At 42.9% G+C, this 19,777-nt stretch overlaps 1 protein-coding gene across 1 annotated transcript in view; it reads left to right on the top strand.

Annotated features, from left to right (window-relative positions):
• LOC105921789 (receptor-type tyrosine-protein phosphatase S) overlaps nt 1–19,777 on the top strand; it is a 368,492-nt gene that overhangs the window by 154,909 nt on the left and 193,806 nt on the right. Inside the window, 2 exon segments of the mRNA XM_036131703.1 lie at nt 7,780–7,968; nt 18,078–18,095. Of these exon segments, the coding sequence (XP_035987596.1) occupies nt 7,780–7,968; nt 18,078–18,095 (207 nt within the window).

Genomic DNA, 19,777 nt, shown 5'->3' with positions numbered 1-19,777 from the left:
GCAGAGTCAACAGCTTCTTAGAGACAGCTAGCAGAGTCCTAAGCTTCTCAGAGACAGCAACCAAAGGAAACAGCTTCTCAGAGACAGCCAGCAGGACTAACCTTGAGGAGAAGCAGAGGTGGCAGGGTACCAGTTATGCAGGAGACAAAAACAGACAGGCATGGAGTGGGTGTTGAACGATGACGAACCAGCGAAGAAATGAGCACAGAGGGAGGTTTAAATAGGGGAACTAACAGGTGGAAAAAGTCTGACTGATTGATTAGGAAATGGCTAACAGGTGCGACTGACTGCAGAGGGATTGAAGTGAAGGCAGAGTGAGAAGGGACGATGAAACTGAAAACTAACAATAAATAAAGTCAAAAACATAACTAAAAACCCAAACGAGGAAGAAAAATGACAACTAATGGAAAACAGAAGCCAAATCAAAACTAAACCATGACAGTAGATAACTTTCATTCCAAAGTCTCAGACATAATAGACTGCATTGCTCCAGTTAAAGTGAAGTTTTTTTCCGGGAAGAAAAAATATCCGTGGAAAAGTGCTCCAGCAGCTAGAGGCGAAAAAAGGGAGTGTCGAAAAGCTGAACGCAGGTGGAGAAAGACCAGACTTCAGGTTCACTATGACATCTATAAAGAGAGTCTTTACAGATATAACTTACAATTGAAAAATGCAAGGGACTCTTTCTTCTCTGAGATCATCAAGAAAAACATAAATAATGCTCGTGCCTTATTTGCCACAGTCGACAGGTTAACAAATCCTCCTGTGTCCGTGGCTTCCGAACTCCACTCCACCAGGGCCTGCAATGAATTTGCTAACTTCTTTACTGAGAAAATCCTAAAGATTAGTGGATCAGTTTGTACATCCATATCAACTCCAGAACCAAAGCTGTATCCAACTGGGACTTATCTTGACAAAATGTCCCAATTCAGCCAAATAAACTACAAAAGCTTATAGGAGATCATGCAGCAGCTAAGTTCCTCCTCGTGCTGCCTTGATGTTCTACCCACAGCTTTCTTTAAGAAAGTTTTGCCTGTCATAGCGTCTGATTTGACTCAAATAATAAACACCTCCCTTCTGTCAGGTGTTTTCCCTACTCCAGAACTACAGGCCCATCTCAAACCTCCCCTTCATCAGTAAGATTATTGAAAAAGCTGTATTTCAACAATTAAACACCTTCTTAACAACGACCAGCCGCTTTGATGTTTTCCAATCTGCCTTCAGTGCTCACCACAGTACAGAGACCGCCCTTATCAAGGTGTTTAATGACATCCATATAAATACAGACTGTGGAAAAACCACAGTGCTGGTTCTGTTGGACCTCAGTGCAGCATTCAATACCATCGATCACTCCATTCTGTTAGAGCGCTTGGAAAACTGGGTCTGTCACGAACCAGAGACAGATGGACCCAGTATTCAACCAGACAAGCAGAGGTTAGGTGAAAGAACATTTATTTACAAAAATGCAAAAACAAAAACGGGCATCAGGCCAAAAAAGGGAAGAATGTGTCTAATAACCAAAAATAACAAAAAGCAGTCACTGACAAAACTATTAACAAAAACAGGGGACATGCTAACTTAGAAATCCAGAGACAAGCAGTGGTCAGTTAAACAGGCAAACAAACGTGGAACAGGGAATGCTGGACAAGACTCACCGATAGGGATTGGAAAGACAAACAATGATGTGGCAGATTGCAGGGGGCAGAGGCAGGTATAAGTAAGGGAGTGATCAGGTGAATGGAGTGAAACTAATTAGTGACATGGGTGGAGCTAATCGGGAACAGGGAAGTGCTTGGGAGTAAAACTGAAGCCGATTGGATGGTGACTGGTGAAGGGGAGTGACAGGAAGACAAAAGAATGCTGGCAGGTGAACTGAGTTTAGACTGGTGACAGAAATGGTCTGAGCAGGCCGGATAAACTTATAACCTAAAACAAAATCAAACACTAAGACAGAACCAAAATTAGAAACTGAACTTAAGGCAGGAGAGTAAAGTAATTAATCAAATAACAAACAAAACACATAACCAAACCCAAATCATGACAGAGCCCCTCCCTCAAGGGCGGATTCCAGACGACCTTAATGAAAAGAAAGAAAACAGACTGGACCGGGCGGGTGGAGGGGGTTTCAGGACGGAGGGTCAGAATCAAACCAATGTCCAAACACAAACCAAGAACAAACAACAAACCCAACAGGGCGTATGGGTGAAAAACAAACCGAAAATGTTAAAAAAAAAAAAAGTCTGTAGGAACAAAAAGTCTGGCGGACGTCCCGGAGGACGGCCCCGGCGTGTCGGGTTCTCCGGCGACGTCCCGGAGCACGGCCCCGGCGTGTCGGGTTCTCCGGCGGACGTCCCGGAGCACGGCCCCGGCGTGTCGGGTTCTCCGGCGGACGTCCCGGAGCACGGCCCCGGCGTGTCGGGTTCTCCGGCGGACGTGCCGGAGCACGGCTCCGGCGTGTCAGGTTCTCCGGCGGACGTCCCGGAGCACGGCCCCGGCGTGTCAGGTTCTCCGGCGGACCTCCCAGAGAACGCCGGCGGAGCAGGGCTTTCGGAGGCCTTCGCCTGGAGAGGGAGAAAACAGACCCTGGCGCCGGACTAAACACTAAGGACGGCGCTGTACTAAAAGCTGGGGACGGCGCCGGACTACCGGCTACAGGGGGCGCCGGACTACCGGCGACTGGTGCGGGAGCCTGGCTACAGGCGACTGGTGCGGGAGCCTGGCTACAGGCGACTGGTGCGGGAGCCTGGCTACAGGCGACTGGGGCGGGAGCCTGGCTACAGGCGACTGGGGCGGGAGCCTGGCTACAGGCGACTGGGGCGGGAGCCTGGCTACAGGCGACTGGTGCGGGAGCCTGGCTACAGGCGACTGGGGCGGGAGCCTGGCTACAGGCGACTGGGGCGGGAGCCTGGCTACAGGCGACTGGTGCGGGAGCCTGGCTACAGGCTACGGGCAGGGCCTGGCTACAGGCTTCGGGCAGGGCCTGGCTACAGGCTTCGGGCAGGGCCTGGCTACAGGCTTCGGGCAGGGCCTGGCTACAGGCTTCGGGCAGGGCCTGGCTACAGGCTTCGGGCAAGGCCTGGCTACAGGCTTCGGGCAGGACCTGGCTACAGGGTACGGGTGACAGTGCTTTGAAACTACGAGGAGCTGGCACTGGAGACAGTGCTTTAACGCTATGAGGAGCTGGCACTGGAGACAGTGCTCTAACGCTACGAAGAGCTGGGACTGGAGACAGTGCTCTAACGCTACGAAGAGCTGGGACTGGAGACAGTGCTCTAACGCTACGAAGAGCTGGGACTGGAGACAGTGCTCTAACGCTACGAAGAGCTGGGACTGGAGACAGTGCTCTAACGCTACGAAGAGCTGGCACTGGAGACAGTGCTCTAACGCTACGAGGAGCTGGCACTGGAGACAGTGCGCTTAAGCTACGAGGAGCTGGCACTTGAGACAGTGCGCTTAAGCTACGAGGAGCTGGCACTGGAGACAGTGCGCTAAAGCTACGAGGAGCTGGCACTGGAGACAGTGCGCTAAAGCTACGAGGAGCTGGCACTGGAAACAGTGCGCTAAAGCTACGAGGAGCTGGCACTGGAGACAGTGCGCTAAAGCTACGAGGAGCTGGCACTGGAGACAGTGCGCTAAAGCTACGAGGAGCTGGCACTGGAGACAGTGCGCTAAAGCTACGAGGAGCTGGCACTGGAGACAGTGCGCTAAAGCTACGAGGAGCTGGCACCGGACACTGAGTCTTTGAGCTGCGGGGAGCAGGCACCGGACACTGAGTCTTTGAGCTGCGGGGAGCAGGCACCGGACACTGAGTCTTTGAGCTGCGGGGAGCAGGCACCGGACACTGAGTCTTTGAGCTGCGGGGAGCAGGCACCGGACACTGAGTCTTTGAGCTGCGGGGAGCAGACACCGGGGCAGAGATTAAGGGCTGGTCCTCCAGGACCCCCTCACGGGACTCGAGCGGAGGCGGACCCTCCGAATCTCCCTCCTCGTCGCCAAGCGGAGGCGGACCCTCCTGGGTCTTCACGTCGCCCGCTGGCGGCGACCCCTCAGGGGCAGGAGCCGAGGCGTCAGCCAGACCAACCGCTTGCCGGCGTTTGCGGCGGCGGGGCGGCTGCGGCAGAGCGCTCCTCCCTTGGAAGTGGCGTCTGGGACCAACACCAGGGGGACAAAACGCCAGCCTGGAACCCTCAAACGAGACTCCCAAGACAACCTCAGGTAAGCGCCTGACATCCTCTTCTGTCCCAAACAAAGCCCAAGTGTCCATCATAATCTTAAGTCCAGATCGCAAACTCGGTGTCGGGTTCATTGTGGGAAAAAAAAAAAGAAAAAGAGGAGAGGGAAAAAAAAAACAACGTACTTGTCTGGCGATGGGTCCGGTTTATGGCCACATCATTCTGTCACGAACCAGAGACAGATGGACCCAGTATTCAACCAGACAAGCAGAGGTTAGGTGAAAGAACATTTATTTACAAAAATGCAAAAACAAAAACGGGCATCAGGCCAAAAAAGGGAAGAATGTGTCTAATAACCAAAAATAACAAAAAGCAGTCACTGACAAAACTATTAACAAAAACAGGGGACAGGCTAACTTAGAAATCCAGAGACAAGCAGTGGTCAGTTAAACTGGCAAACAAACGTGGAACAGGGAATGCTGGACAAGACTCACCGATAGGGATTGGAAAGACAAACAATGATGTGGCAGATTGCAGGGGGCAGAGGCAGGTATAAGTAAGGGAGTGATCAGGTGAATGGAGTGAAACTAATTAGTGACATGGGTGGAGCTAATCGGGAACAGGGAAGTGCTTGGGAGTAAAACTGAAGCCGATTGGATGGTGACTGGTGAAGGGGAGTGACAGGAAGACAAAAGAATGCTGGCAGGTGAACTGAGTTTAGACTGGTGACAGAAATGGTCTGAGCAGGCCGGATAAACTTATAACCTAAAACAAAATCAAACACTAAGACAGAACCAAAATTAGAAACTGAACTTAAGGCAGGAGAGTAAAGTAATTAATCAAATAACAAACAAAACACATAACCAAACCCAAATCATGACAGGGTCGGCCTTTCTGGTACAGCTCTCCACTGGTTTAAATCCAACTTAAAAGACAGGGACTTTTTTTTGATCAGTAGGTAACCTTACATCCCATATGACAGAAATTACATGTGGGGTTCCCCCTGGGTCCCCTTCTCTTCAATATCTACATGCTCCCCTTAGCTCAGATCATAAAAAACAACAACATCAGCTACCATAACTATGCAGACGACACACAGCTCTACATCACCATGTCACCAGGTGACTATGAACCAGTTCAGGCACTGAGTAAATGCCTAGAACAAATCAAAGCATGGATGTGCCAAAAATTTCTTCAATTGAATAAAAACAAAACTGAAGTAATAATCTTTGGACCAATAGAGAGATCAAAAGTTAGCACACAGCTTCAACTGCTTCAGCTAAAAGCCACTGATCAGGCCCGAAATCTGGGAGTAGTGATGGACTCAGACCTGAACCTCCAAAAGCATCTAAAGACAATTACAAGGTCAGCTTTCTATCACCCGAAGAACATTTCTAGGGTTAAAGGACTAATGTCTCAGCAGGATCTGGAAAAATTAATCCATGCATTTATTTTTAGTCGAATTGATTACTGCAAAGGTGTTTTCACAGGTCTGCCTAAAAAATCGATCAGACAGCTGCAGCTGATCCAGAACGCTACTGCCCGTGTCCTCAAAAAGACTAAGAAAGTAGAGCACACCACCCCAGTTCTAATGTCCTTAAACTGGCTCCCTGTATCTCAGAGAATAGACTTTAAAATCCTTCTGTTAGTTTATAAATCCCTGAATCGTTTAGCACCTAAATACCAGGGCAGTCAAAAGTAGCTGGTCAATAGGGGCAAATCGCCGTCTATAGCAGCTCTTGCCGCCGCCTACATTTTCCCGATTATACATCCCAAAAATCACCTTTGCATCTGTCTCCACTGAGAGCAACATTAACGAGTGATTGGGTTCCCTGTTCCAACCGAGATGCTACTTTTCCGATCAAAACACAGACCGGGGTGTTATGCCGAAGAGTGCATCCCTGCCAAGATATGCATCCCCTGTTGCGGGAGCGTGCCTCGCTCTGTACAACTGAATATTGACGAAAAAAACGGATTAAAATTTGACCAACACAGTTACTTGTTCTTAAATTAATGATATCAAAACGTTTTATTAAACCTCTTGTGGGAAAAAAAACTGTTATTGTTATTTGGCAGATTCATTTACAAAATTACGGGTGTTATGAACAACATTAAATCCAAAGTTTTTATCCGAGGTACCGCTGATTTATTTGTTGTGGTCTCTTGTCATTCACACACAACAATAAACCGTGAGACTCGACGTGAGTTTTGAAACTACGAACTGCACCGGCTTTAGACTAGGAGTGCGCTCTCGTTCTCTGAAGCGATGAGAAGGAAAGGCATCCACCAAACCCCCAGAGAAGCAGTGGAGGCACTCTAAAAATTGGGTCCATGACTACAAGTGTGTAACGAACGGAACTGAACAGGTGGACTTAGTAATCAGGCCAACAAGCAGAATGTATGTGTTAAAGACGTTTTATTGCTCTCAGACTGGCAAGAAAGGGACAGGCAGGCTCAATGGTCAGAATGGCAGTCCAAAAACCGGTACACGAAAAGCAGTCCAAAAACAGGCAGAAGTACAGACAGGGATAAAGCAAGCTCGGATAATCCTAGGGCAGATTCAGGTCGGTGAAACAGTAAGAGAGTCAGACAGGGCAGGAAAAACAGGTTCAGGGGTCAGGCTGTCTCAGAATCAGGAGGCAATCGGGTTTGCAACGACAGGTCAATCAGAAAAAAGAACACTGGAACAAAACTCACCATGGGCTCGTAAATGATCTGGCAGAGAACTGAAGACTGAGGCAGAACTATATAGTGGAGTGGACAGGTGAAACGAAGTGAAACTAATTACAAGACGGCAGGTGGAATTAATCAGGGCAAGGGAGCTGACAGATTGCTGAGGGGAGACCAAACAGAGCTGATAAAGTGACAGGTGTAAAACAGGTAACCTAAACAGAACAACACGTCTAAATCAAAGCCAAACAAGAAAGAACCCAAAAGCAGAAACTTAACTAATAAATCGGATAACATAAACCAAGACAAAACCCAAATCATGGCAGAGTGAGGCTGTAGAGGCCACTGGAGCTAAGGCTGAGGCATAACGCCAGGGGCAACACCATCTAGGAACTATTCCTAGTTTTGTGCCTCGTTATGGTGAAAGTGACTCCAAGTAGTCCTCAGAATGTTTCTTTTTGCTGCCTTTACTCAAAACTCTAACATGGTTATTATTTCTCCTCCTGCTGGATTCATAGTCGACAGATCATTCTGTCATATTTTCAGTGAGGAAAACGATCCTAAATCAGAAAATAGGCAGGAGACAGGCAGATGGTACTTTAGAGCTAACATATGCTATAAAGTAGCAGGAGAGCCAATGGAGATTACTTTGTTTGTAGCCTTTAAACTACAATGAAAAGAATTTGTGTTTTTATCTGTACAATATGTATAAAAAAATCTCCAAATTCAAAGGCAGCGCCCTAAGGACACCGCGTCACGGCGGGGTCCTTGGCAGTCGAAGGAATGTGCCTTCTTTTGGCACGCCAGGCCTTAGTCAACCATTCCGATGGATGGTTGTACTGAAACTGTAATTTCAATTACAATGCAAATTGTAGTTCACAATAAAGATTGATTGATTTGTTTAGAATCTATGTTGTCTGTTTACTTGTTTTTTTCACAGAGGACCAGGTACCTCTTGGTTTTCCCAACATAGACATGGGACCCCAGCTAAAGGTTGTGGAGCGAACGAATACTGCTACAATGCTGTGTGCAGCCAGTGGAAACCCAGACCCTGAAATATTCTGGTTCAAAGATATGTTGCCTGTGGACATCAGTAGGGGCAACGGACGAATAAAGCAGCTACGTTCAGGTGAAGTGGTCTTTTCAATCTGTTCAAACACAAAAAGAGGATTTAGCTGCAGCTTAGATTAGTGTCTATGTAATACCTAACAGATTAATTAATGACAATATTGCCATGTTCCTGTTTAAGAATAAAAACTGTTAACTACTTTAATTTTTGGGTCCAAAGAATCCTTACCCGTAACAGAAAGAGGATCTTCTAAGGGCTACTCGGGGGAGTGTACACCACATAGTGAGATACATCACTTATGCTATCATATGTAGGGTTTCAGGGTTACATATGTAAGAATAAGTATTTGGCTCTAAAATATATTTGCATTTAAATTTTGTTTGAACTGTGTTATGCAATTACACCTGTTTGATTATGAAGATTATTATTAATTATAATTGGCAATTATAATTTATTACATATTTCAAAATCAAAGGATAGCTACAAAGACAATTATTTCAAATAATTGTGATCAAGGGCTATGAGCCTGATTAGCACTAACAATTGGTTTATTAATTAGCAGTTATAAACCTATTTATACCAGAAAAGGGTTATCTAACCAGTTCTTGACTGGTTAGACTTGTCCAGCGAACGTTGATAACTTTAATTATAATTGTAAATTGAGTTGTAATCATTAGTCCTTCATCACAAGCCAATGAAAATGTCTCAGTTATTAACGCAAAAGAAGATAATTCGGTAACTCTTAGAGACCATTAAATTTCTGACTCAAAATCATCACCTACAACTTCGCTAGTTCTACGACTTCGACTTCATCTTCTACCGCCTCTCTACCTGCTCGGACGTTTTTTTCTCTGCTCCCTGCTTGCTTGCATTTTCCTGCCTTTTACTTTTTATCTCCTTTTTATCTCTTTGCCAAAACCACAGAAAGTTGGATTTAGTTATTTTATTTTCCTTTTACTTATTTTTAATTTTTATTTTGGAAAGATGCCTACCTTCACCCCAGTGGACCTTGACACGCTTCTACAGAAGATTGCTGTTATAGAACAGAAGATATGCCGACTCAAACTGAATTATGATGTAAACACCGCGTATGGAATGAAACAACCCTGCCTGCGACTCCGAACGGCGACCACCAGCCCAGCAACTCACTGAACAAACAGATCCCTGAGGAAAATGAGAATCCCTGGACCACTCTGGGTGCAAGACCAAAGGATCAACGAACCCCGCACCTAGACAAAGGAAACTGGCCGATACTGCAGAGAATTGTCCCAGGACAAGTGAAACAACAGCGGGCTGTTCCCACAACAAATGATAGCAGTAAGCCTGCTGGAAATGCTGGAATTCCGTTACGAAACAGATTTGCTCCGCTCCAAGATGTGACCCAGGAGAATCACAACAACATTCAGAGGTATGTCAACACTAAGCTACCAGAGAAAAGACATGCCACGGGGCCAAGGACCCTGATATTATGCAGTCAATCTGTAAATGGGATTAAACATTTCTGTAACAAGAAAAACACAGAGGTGTTGATGTATAACGACAGGAACTTTGGCCTGGTGTCTGATATCAGACATCCTTCCAAGGATCTTGAAAGAACGCCCGACCTTGGAAAAACTCATAATACAAGCTGAAGCCCTCGGCGACGTCCTCTGGATAAGAAAATCAGAAGTATTGAAAGAGGACTACATTTGTCTGCTACATCTAGTTGATGGCTTTAATGTCAAGGTGTTTCTCAGCGGCCCTCATGTGCCCGTTAATTGTGGAGGCAAAATTTTCTCCAGAGTTCTGATGCTAAACAAATGGCTGGAAAAAACATGCAAACAAACAACTGTAACCTTCATAGACAACTTTAACATCTTTTGGGAGAGGAGACATCTGTTCAACAGAGATGGTTTCTCTCTAAATAGGTCAGCTGCAAAACGGCTGATTTCAAACATCTTCTATTCTGTGAACCATTCACCATCAGCTTTGTTCCAAAACAAAGCTCAACCAGTGCCAAAACAAATGATAAGCCCAGTACAGCCCGAACAAGCCAAGATAAAGATGGCCATAAAGATGACACAGAGAGGCTACGTCAGAATTACTGGAGGATTCATCCCGGATGTCAAAAGAGGACCAAAAACTTCCATCCCCACAAACACCAATCAAGACTGCACCCCCCTCCCCCTGTTCTCCGCAAAACCCAGAGGTTCCTTTTCTTGATTTTTCTCATAACATGAACAAAGTCCTTAAGATTGGTCTACAGTTGACATCCTCTCCACATATTAATTTTGAAAACCGCAGTTCTGTGACTAAATCAGCACCTTCCGAAGGACGCAGAGGTCCAGATCCTCCTCCTCCTCTACTTATCACAGAACATGCCTGTCCTGAGGACCTTCAGATAACTTCCTTGTGATATACACCGGGCCCTGGCCGCACGTTTATCAGACAAGACCGCTTCCAGCATCAGCCTGGGCCTCTTGACGGAGAATATGGAATATCTGTTATGATACGTGGCAGAAATAAGAAAAGCAAAAGGAAAACAGGAATAATCAATAGTACTTAAAAGTCATAAACTGTCAGATGTAACCTGCCACAGAGACGCCATCAATCACCAAGTCAAATAAACTGGGTTTACTAAACATTAGATCTCTGTCAGGAAAATCCCTGTTAATTAATGACTTCATTATTGACAATTATCTTGATGTAATGTTTTTAAGAGAAACATGGCTGCATGAATTTAGTGAAGCAGCTATACTGATGGAGTCGACACCTCCAAACTACAATTTCCTTTGTGAGAGCAGACAGCAAAGGAAAGGTGGAGGAGTAGCAACATTGTTTAATGATTCACTAAAGTGTAAAAAGGTGTTTTGGGGAAAATTTTACTCTTTTGAACATTTGGCTCTCCAGGTAAAGAGCCCGGTACGAACTATGTTTCTCAATGTTTACAGGACTCCTAAGTCCACATCAAACTTTTTTAAGGATTTTAGTGACCTGCTGTCTGTGATATGCGTTGATTATGACTGTTTAATTATTGTTGGAGACTTCAACTTTCATGTTGACAACCCTCAAGACAGAAGTGCAAATGAACTGTGTGACACACTTAGAAACTTTGGTTTAACTCAACATGTTAAACAGCCAACACACAAACAGGGACATATTTTAGACTAGATCATCACTAAAGGTCTAAACATTTGTAACGTCAATGTAACTGATGTTGCCCTATCTGATCATTTTTCTGTTACCTTGAAATTATATGTATAATTATACCTGAATTATACCTGAATGTATAATTTCCAGGGACTCATTTAGCCAAAGTGACATCATAAGAAAATGCACCTTTAAGGACAATGCCACAGAAACTTTTATTCAAGCTTACGCTGCTACTTCAACCTTGGGCTGCAACTCAGCTGATGAACTAGTAGATAACTTTCATTCTAAAGTCTCAGGCATCATTGACTGCATTGCTCCAGTTAAAGTGAAGGTTTTTTTCTGGGAAGAATAAATCTCCATGGAGAAATGCTCCAGCAGTTAGATGTGAAAAAAGGAAGTGTCGGAAAGCTGAACGCAGGTGGAGAAAGAACAGACTTCAGGTTCACTATGACATCTATAAAGAGAGACTTTACAGATATAACTTACAACTGAAAAATGCAAGAGAATCTTTCTTCTCAGAGATCATCAAGAAAAACATTAATAATGCTCGTGTCTTATTTTCCACAGTCGACAGATTAACAAATCCTCCTGTGTCAGTGGCTTCCGAACTCCACAGTACAGAGACCGCTCTTATCAAGGTGTTTAATGACATCCATATAAAAACAGACTATGGAAGAACCACCGTATTGGTTCTATTGGACCTCAGTGCAGCATTCGATACTGTCGATCACTCCATCCTATTAGAACGCCTGGAGAACTGGGTCGCCATCTCTGGTACAGCTCTCCACTGGTTTAAATCCTACTTAAAGGACAGGACATTTTTTGTATCAGTAGGTAACTTTACATCAGAGATTACAAAAATCACATGCGGGGTTCCCCAAGGGTCCATTCTAGGTCCCCTTCTATTCAATATCTACATGCTCCCTCTTGCTCAGATAATAAAAAACAACATCAGCTACCATAACTATGCAGACGACACACAACTTTACATCACCATGTCACCAGGTGACTATGAACCAGTTCAGGCACTAAGTAAATGTTTAGAAGAAATCAATACGTGGATGTGCCAAAATTTTCTTCAGTTGAATAAAAACAAAACAGAAGTAATAATATTTGGACTTATAGAGAAGAGATCAAAGGTTAGCACACAGCTTCAGTCGCTTCAGCTAAAAACCACTGATCAGGCCCAAAATCTGGGTGTGGTGATGGACTCAGACCTGAACCTCCAAAAGCATCTAAAGACAGTTACAAGGTCGGCTTTCTATCACCTGAAGAACATTTCTAGGATTAAAGGACTAATGTCTCAGCATGATCTGGAAAAACTAATCCATGTGTTTATTTTTAGTCGAATTGATTACTGCAAAGGTGTTTTCACAGGTCTGCCTAAAAAGTGGATCAGACAGCTGCAGCTGATCCAGAACGCTGCTGCCCGCGTCCTCACTAAGACCAAGAAAGTAGAGCACATAACCCCAGTTCTAAAGTCCTTACACTGACTCCCTGTATCTCAGAGAATAGACTTTAAAATCCTTCTGTTAGTTTATAAATCTCTGAATGGCCTAGCACCTAAATACATCACTGACTTGTTATCAGTGTATCAACCATCCAGACCATTAAGGTCTTCTGGCTCCAGCCTGCTCTGCATACCCAGAATCAGAGCCAAACAGGGAGAAGCAGCATTTAGTTCCTATGCTCCACTTATCTAGAACAAACTTCCAGAAAACTGTAAAGGTGCGGAAAGCCTGAGTTCCTTTAAATCAAGATTAAAAACATATTTGTTTAGGATTGCCTTCAACTGTTCTAGTTAACTGGAACAGTTGAAGCACCACTAGTGTTTAAAAAAAAAACAAAAAAACACTAGTGGTGTTTTTTTTAAATGTTCTATTTTCTATCTACATTTTATACCTACTTGCTTTTATTCTGTTTTATTTTGCTATATTTTAATCATGTAAAGCACTTTGCATTGTCTTTGTACTGAATTGTGCTAAATAAATAAATTTGCCTTGCCTTGCCTAGTTGTTGTTACAGTAATTATTCTGCCTAATAAAACACTAGACAACACTACTCACTACTCAATAGAACATGAAAAGAAAACAAATGAAAATAAAGTCAATCAAAATGGATTAATTGAGAGGTAGCAATGCTTAATCAATTCACAGTTGACTAGCAATCTTATTGACATCAACATTAACCATCACAATCAACATGTCAACACTTTGAAGTAACAGCATTGAAAGAACAATGGCTAAATAGCTCTGAGGTAGCAAAGCTGGTGTACAGAAACAGATCTGAAACCACGACGGGTAAGGCTTCTGGCAAAACTAGCTACTAGCAATGTTCATGCACGGTTAGCTTCTAACTCCTTCTAGTCCGACTTCATGGTAGCACCTAGCTAACGGTAGCTAAGCTAATGTGACCTCACAACAGCCTATGCCTAACAGCCTTGGACTACTCAGTGTCTCACCCAAGATGGCGACTATGATGACATATGACCTCTGACCTTGCGTGTGGTGCGTAAGATGGTGGCTCCGAGATCACAGCTAACTCACTAGCCTAGCGTGAAGGCGGGTTTTGAACGTAGGGCGATAACCAGTTGAGACAAAAGCTTCGGCAAAACGCGGGAAGCCCAAAAGGGAGAGAGAAAGAGAAATGAAAGAAATATGGAAAAGAAATCTAACTCAGCCGGTCGGCACTGCCCGTTTATTATGAAACAAAACCAACACAGCAAAAATCATTTATAATGCATGCACACATTGGAAATATTCAGCACAGTTAAACAAACTCCCTTTGGAGTACTTAAGCAGTAAGACTATTCCTAATAATTTCTGCCCAGGCACAAAATACCTAACCTGACACAAGCCAGACGCATGTCTCGCTCCACCTAGCTCCACTCACATACATCTGGGACATCGCCCATTGAAAGTGATTTCCCCAACCAAATTTATGGTCTGGCCAATCAGGACGCAGGGCTGGTGTTTCCTGGATGTGATGTAGTGGAGAAGCGACCGTGAGATTCCAACAACAATGGTGGCTCGCATCGAGGAAGCAAGCGTTAGCATTGATGCTGCTATTTCTTCTGTGTTGTCCAATCTACCTGATATTGTTTCATTAAAAGAACATCAGAGAACGGCTCTGAAGGCTTTTGTTGGTGGAAACCATGTTTTCGCCCTTCTCCCGACCGGATTTGGCAAGTTTTGTTTTCCGGGGCGCGTCCGCGGTTAGCCGCTAACCGTTAGCGCGAACCATGTTAGGAGGCCTTTAGTCCTCAACGCGGTCGCGTTGAGGACTAACAATCCTCAGACAATTGTCTGGCGCGCTTTTATATCTAACCTCCATGGTGCCGAGATTAGGTCTTCATCAGGGCCGTCCCAACAAAGTTAATGGAGTTAATCGATGAAGTGACAAGCAAAACTTTCGGGTGCATCAGAGGATATTTTTTCTACCACACTTGGGCCCAATGACTAAAGTATCTGCTGTCTACCTCTTATGTTGTGGACATTTTAGCTTTACCTTTGTTTTACTTCATCTTCTTCTGAAACAATGTAAATCACAGCACCTATGGGTGGCTTTGGTTTTGTTGCTGCTTGTTTAAAGATAAATTGCCTAGAATGATTCTGTTCATTGTCTAAGCGACTGGACAACATAAATATGGCTTTTTCAATGATCTGGATGAAATATTTATGGTTCAAATCTTTTTGGTAGAATAATTGGTATTTTTCAAAGTTCAGCTGCTTTATTATCAGTCATATTAATTTTGACTTGTTTAGAACTTGTTTGCTGTAGTCTTTTTGTAACATTTGTTAAACAAAGTAAACTAAAAGGGCAGAGGAAAAAAAAACCTTAATGTTTGATATCAAAACAAAGTAGATTTTTATACCTGTAGTGTGATGATCCACTACAGTCAAAACCCATCCTTTCCTAATGGATGCTATTACAGAGAAAGAAATCCTTCCAAACTGTCATGAATTTGAAGGAAGATGAATCCAGAATTCAACCAACACAATACAAATGCTCTTTACGGTGATTTATTAAGGGATGGAGAGGAGAGGGCATCAAACGGGCAAACAGACAGGATCCAAAAAAGGGGTAAGGCAGACATCCAGACAATACTTGACAGGCAAACAGAAACTGGGCAGAAAAATACAAAACATGTTACAAAAACGGAATCAAGACGCTGGGAGCTCTTACCAGGAAACAGGGGATGCACGCATGGTATGATTGACGACGACCCGAGAAACTAACTAAGGAGGGAGTGAGGCTTAAATAGACGGACAAACAGGTGAGCGGAATTGAAACTAATTAACCGAAGGCGGGAGCAATACAGAACTGACAGGACACTAGATAATAAACAAAGCACAGAACTAAAATCAGAACTAATACAAAGACCGGATAAACTAAAACAGTACAAAAGCTGAAGAATCCAAAACCAGACAGAACAGAAACAAAATCTGAGGTGGAAGACAGGAATAGCTGATCAAATAAATAAACATGAACCAAAACAAAAACCCAAATCATGACACAAACCAGACTTTGTAAAATACGGTAACATTGTATTATTTCTTACAAAGACCATCAAACTTTTTTACAGCACCCTGAAAGCATGTTTTGACTGGATTTCTCTTGAGCTTAACTTTCCTAGAACTTAACTTTCCAGACCCTTTACTTAGTCTGCATTTTGTGTGTTTTTCTTATTTATTTATATTAAAAAAAAGTCAAGCTCTTGGGAATTTCCTGTTACCAGAAATAATATGACCTGCGGACTAAAATAAAATACAGGAGATATTCAGCCATTAGGAAATTTTTGTTATTTTTCCCAATATCGAGTCCATCCTTCAGATCACAGATAATCTAAAAACTTCTACCTCCTGGGCAAGGACTTCTTTTGGGTAAAATTCTACCTGCTTTTGTCTGATTTGATCCTGGTTCTTGCAGTGGATACGCAAGTGGGAGAAAAGCATCTTAACGTTATGCTGAAATTTATTCAGCTGTCAAAGAGGACTGAAAGGATGTCATGGCAGGTGTCAGTATTGTCCAGTGTCAGGCTCTGGAAACTGCTGATGTACCCTTTATAAAATCCCCAAGGGGCCACACAGTTTCCACAGACCCCCATCTGCTAACTTTCCTTTTCTATCTAATGTTCTGTGTTACAGTCAACTAAAGGGAGGCAGGATGCTCATCCAGATCATTTGTATCTGCATAGTATCCAACCTTCTCTCTATCGTTTGGGCACATCAGTTAGATATGCTCAGCTCAGCTACAGAAGTGACAGATAATTTAACTATAACCTTTGTATGACCAAACAATTGTAGATTGCTGGCTGACATTGATAAAATGTACCACATGAGGGACTGACATGATTATGTTCAGTCAAGTCTAGATAAAAAATCACTTTCACTTTGTTTCTTAAACCCGTCAGAATAGAGATACAGAGATACAGAGAGCAGAGATACAGCATGAGTGGAGAGTTTACTATTCAGTCCTATGAGACAAGTTAGTTTGACATAAAATATTTAAAACTTTTTATGCTATCAAAATGTATACTTGAGGAATCCAGAAAAATTCATTTATACTAAAAAATATTTTCTCTAAGAGTTTAATGGAAGACACAGGCAGACCAGAGGCAGTGCTGAAGCAAGAATATAAAATTTAATAATGAAAACTGTGTAAGACAATGTCAAAAATAGGAATAAAACAAAAGACAGGGTCAGCAACATGGAAGGTTTGCAATCATAGCTAGAAGTGAACAGAAGAGATAACAAACAGAACATTGGAATAACATTTGCTAGATCAGCATTTGATTGATCTAGTAAGTGGGAACAGCTTAGCAGAAGACAGGAGGACTGAGGCAACCGAGGAAATCTAATTGGCGGAAGAGGTGATTGGAAACTAACACAGAAAGCAAATAAACAAAAACAGAACCCAGAGCAGTGGAGAGGTTTAAGTATCTTGGGGTCTTGTTAATGAATGAGGGACAAATGGAATGAGAGATCGATAAGCGGATTGGTGCTGCGTCTGCTGTGAAGTGGGCACTGTACCAGTCTGTCATGGCGAAGAGAGAGCTGAGTCAAAAGGTGAAGCTCTCGATTTACCAGTCGATCTACGTTCCTCCCCTCATTTATGGTCATAAGCTTTGAGTCATGACCACGGGATTGCGGATACAAGAGGCCAAAATTAGTTTTCTCCGTAGTGTGTCTGGGCTCTCCCTTAGAGATAGGGTGAGGACTCAGAGTAGAGCCACTTCTCCTCCACGTCAAGGGGAGCCAGTTGAGGTGGCTCGGGCATCTGGTTAGGATGCCTCCTGGACGCCTCCCTGGTGAGGTGTTCCAGTCATGTCCCACTAGGAGGAGACCCAGAGGAAGACCGAGGACACGCTGGAGGGACTATGTTTCTCGGCTGACCTGGGAATGCTTGGAATTCCCCTGGAAGAGATGCCCCATGTGGATGGGGAGAGGGACGTCTGGGCTTCTCTACTTAGGCTGCTAGCCACGTAACCTGATCCCGGATAAAGAACAAGAGCCCGGAGCAGTGAAAAACTAGTCTGTAACACCTAAATAACTTAAAATCCAAAACCAAAGCAGACACAGAAATTCAGACCCAGGAGTGACAGGTATAAATGGAAGTAAATATAAACTGTTTTGTACGCAAAACAGAACACTGAAATAAAACAAAAACTAAGATCGACAAAGAGAATAATTTTCTAAAGTCTGCAATTCAAAACAGAATCGTCACCTTTCATAAAAGTCAAAGTACAGAACAAAAGCACAAAGTCAACAGAAAATCCTAGACAGTATGAAAACTCAGTTGCATTCAGTGCTATCTACAGTCTTGTTTTTTCTTTTTGCTTAAAAAACAGTAGTTGTAAAAGAATAGAAATCTTACATTTTTTTATAACATGTTTTGAAGAATGAGGCTTGCAGCTTCTGTTTTCTCTTACTTTTCCTTCGTTGTTTACCTGCTGCTCTTTTTCTCTTAATCCTGCTATCTGTTCTCTCTTAATGCTAATGGTTCTTTATCTTATTTACATTCAAATTACCTCGCAGGTGGTACACCAATAAGAGGTAAGAATGCCAGGTAAAGAAAACATGTTTATCCTCCTCTCTCCGCCGCCGCCATTCCTGTTCCATTGCCTTGATTTTTTTCATTTCAGTCTATCCTCATCTTCTCCTCTGTCCACATTGCCTGCTCTGACACTTTCTCTGCCTTACACACAAAATGTTTCCAATAGGTTAATGGTAAGATTAAATGAAAGGGGTTGTACACTCTTGACAGAAATAATGCCAATAACAGAAATAATAACAGAGTCCTGACTGCAAAAAGAATAGCTGCAAATGTTATTTTGAAATCACTCACAGAAGGATTCGATAAATAATAGTAAATTAAAAATATTATTGATGTGCACGCTTCCCTTTCATACAATGTTTGACCCATGGTGTGGTCACCAAGTGCAAAGTGTTAAAATATTTAACAAAAGCAAAATAATTTGTCTTTTCTCTTTACTGCCACCTGAGAACAGAGCAGTGTTCTTCATAGATCTGTTTTATGTTTTCCGTTTTTGAGCATAAATAAAACCATTTCTAACTTTTTAAAAAAAAATTTAAGTACAGTTATGGACTAGGCTGAGAAACCCAAACTTCTTATGAAATCAATTGTGTCTCAGTGATGAAAACTGCTTTAACTCAAAGGTCTAAGTTTTTTTTTCACACTTATACTACACATATACTGACCAACTCATATACCTGAAAAAAGCAGGTTTAAAAAACAATAGGGCATGGAGAACTATTAATCAGAACTACTGTACTTCAAAATAGTACACATCTGGCTTTTAGTGGTTGAAACCACTAAAGGCCTTTGCAAAGGTCCTTGTTTTGAACGTAATAATTACGGTAACAGTGGTGCACAGACAGATGTTCAGTTAAAAACAGATATGCATGTACACTGTATAAAAACAAACATGCATAACTAGCCAGAATAATGAGAGAGCCCATTCCTTGATGGCTTTTTTACTTATAGTCTGTACAAAAGACCTATTTGATTGAAACCACAAAGCAGCTCTGGGCCTTTAACATTTAAAGACTAATTTTAGAGGAAAAAAATTAACATGTCTGAATTCAATCATTGAGATTTATGCATCACGATGATGCCAATCGATCAACTGATTGTTTATAACATTAAAACTCTGATTGCATAATGAGACATGCGGCAAAGGACCACAAGCTGGACTTGAAACCAGGTCCACAGCATCGAGGAATAAAGGCCTCTATACATGGGTCACGATACCCGCTGCGCCACGAGAGCACCCAAATACATGTCAATGCTAATGTCTACATGTAATGGAACTATTATGACTATTTAACAGCAAGTCATTCATAAAAATGGCCAAAGGAAAAGGACAAAAATTGACACAGATAACATGAGAACCATTTGTTGCTTCACTTGGGAATCGAAAAGATGGCCGTCTGGAAAAAAGTAAACTGATCTAAAATAAACAAATAAAAAATGTAAAAAGTAAACACAAATTGAGTAGGTCCCCTGGACAGGCTTTTCTGTGTTGACATTTTGTCTTTGTTGAAACATTTTGTTTCTACCCAAGAGACTTCTTCAGTCTGAGGATTTGCAGGTAAACTCATCCTTATAAGCAGTACCTTTGCATCATGGATGGACAAATTTAGTAAAAATCAAAACCAGTTGTTCACAAGCTGCTTTTCTTCTTTTGCTCAATGATATTGAGTTCTGGGGATAC

This window comes from Fundulus heteroclitus, unplaced genomic scaffold, assembly GCF_011125445.2.
Source record: "Fundulus heteroclitus isolate FHET01 unplaced genomic scaffold, MU-UCD_Fhet_4.1 scaffold_45, whole genome shotgun sequence".
NCBI classification, from domain to species: domain Eukaryota; kingdom Metazoa; phylum Chordata; class Actinopteri; order Cyprinodontiformes; family Fundulidae; genus Fundulus; species Fundulus heteroclitus.
This window is presented reverse-complemented; position numbering and strand designations above follow the sequence as displayed.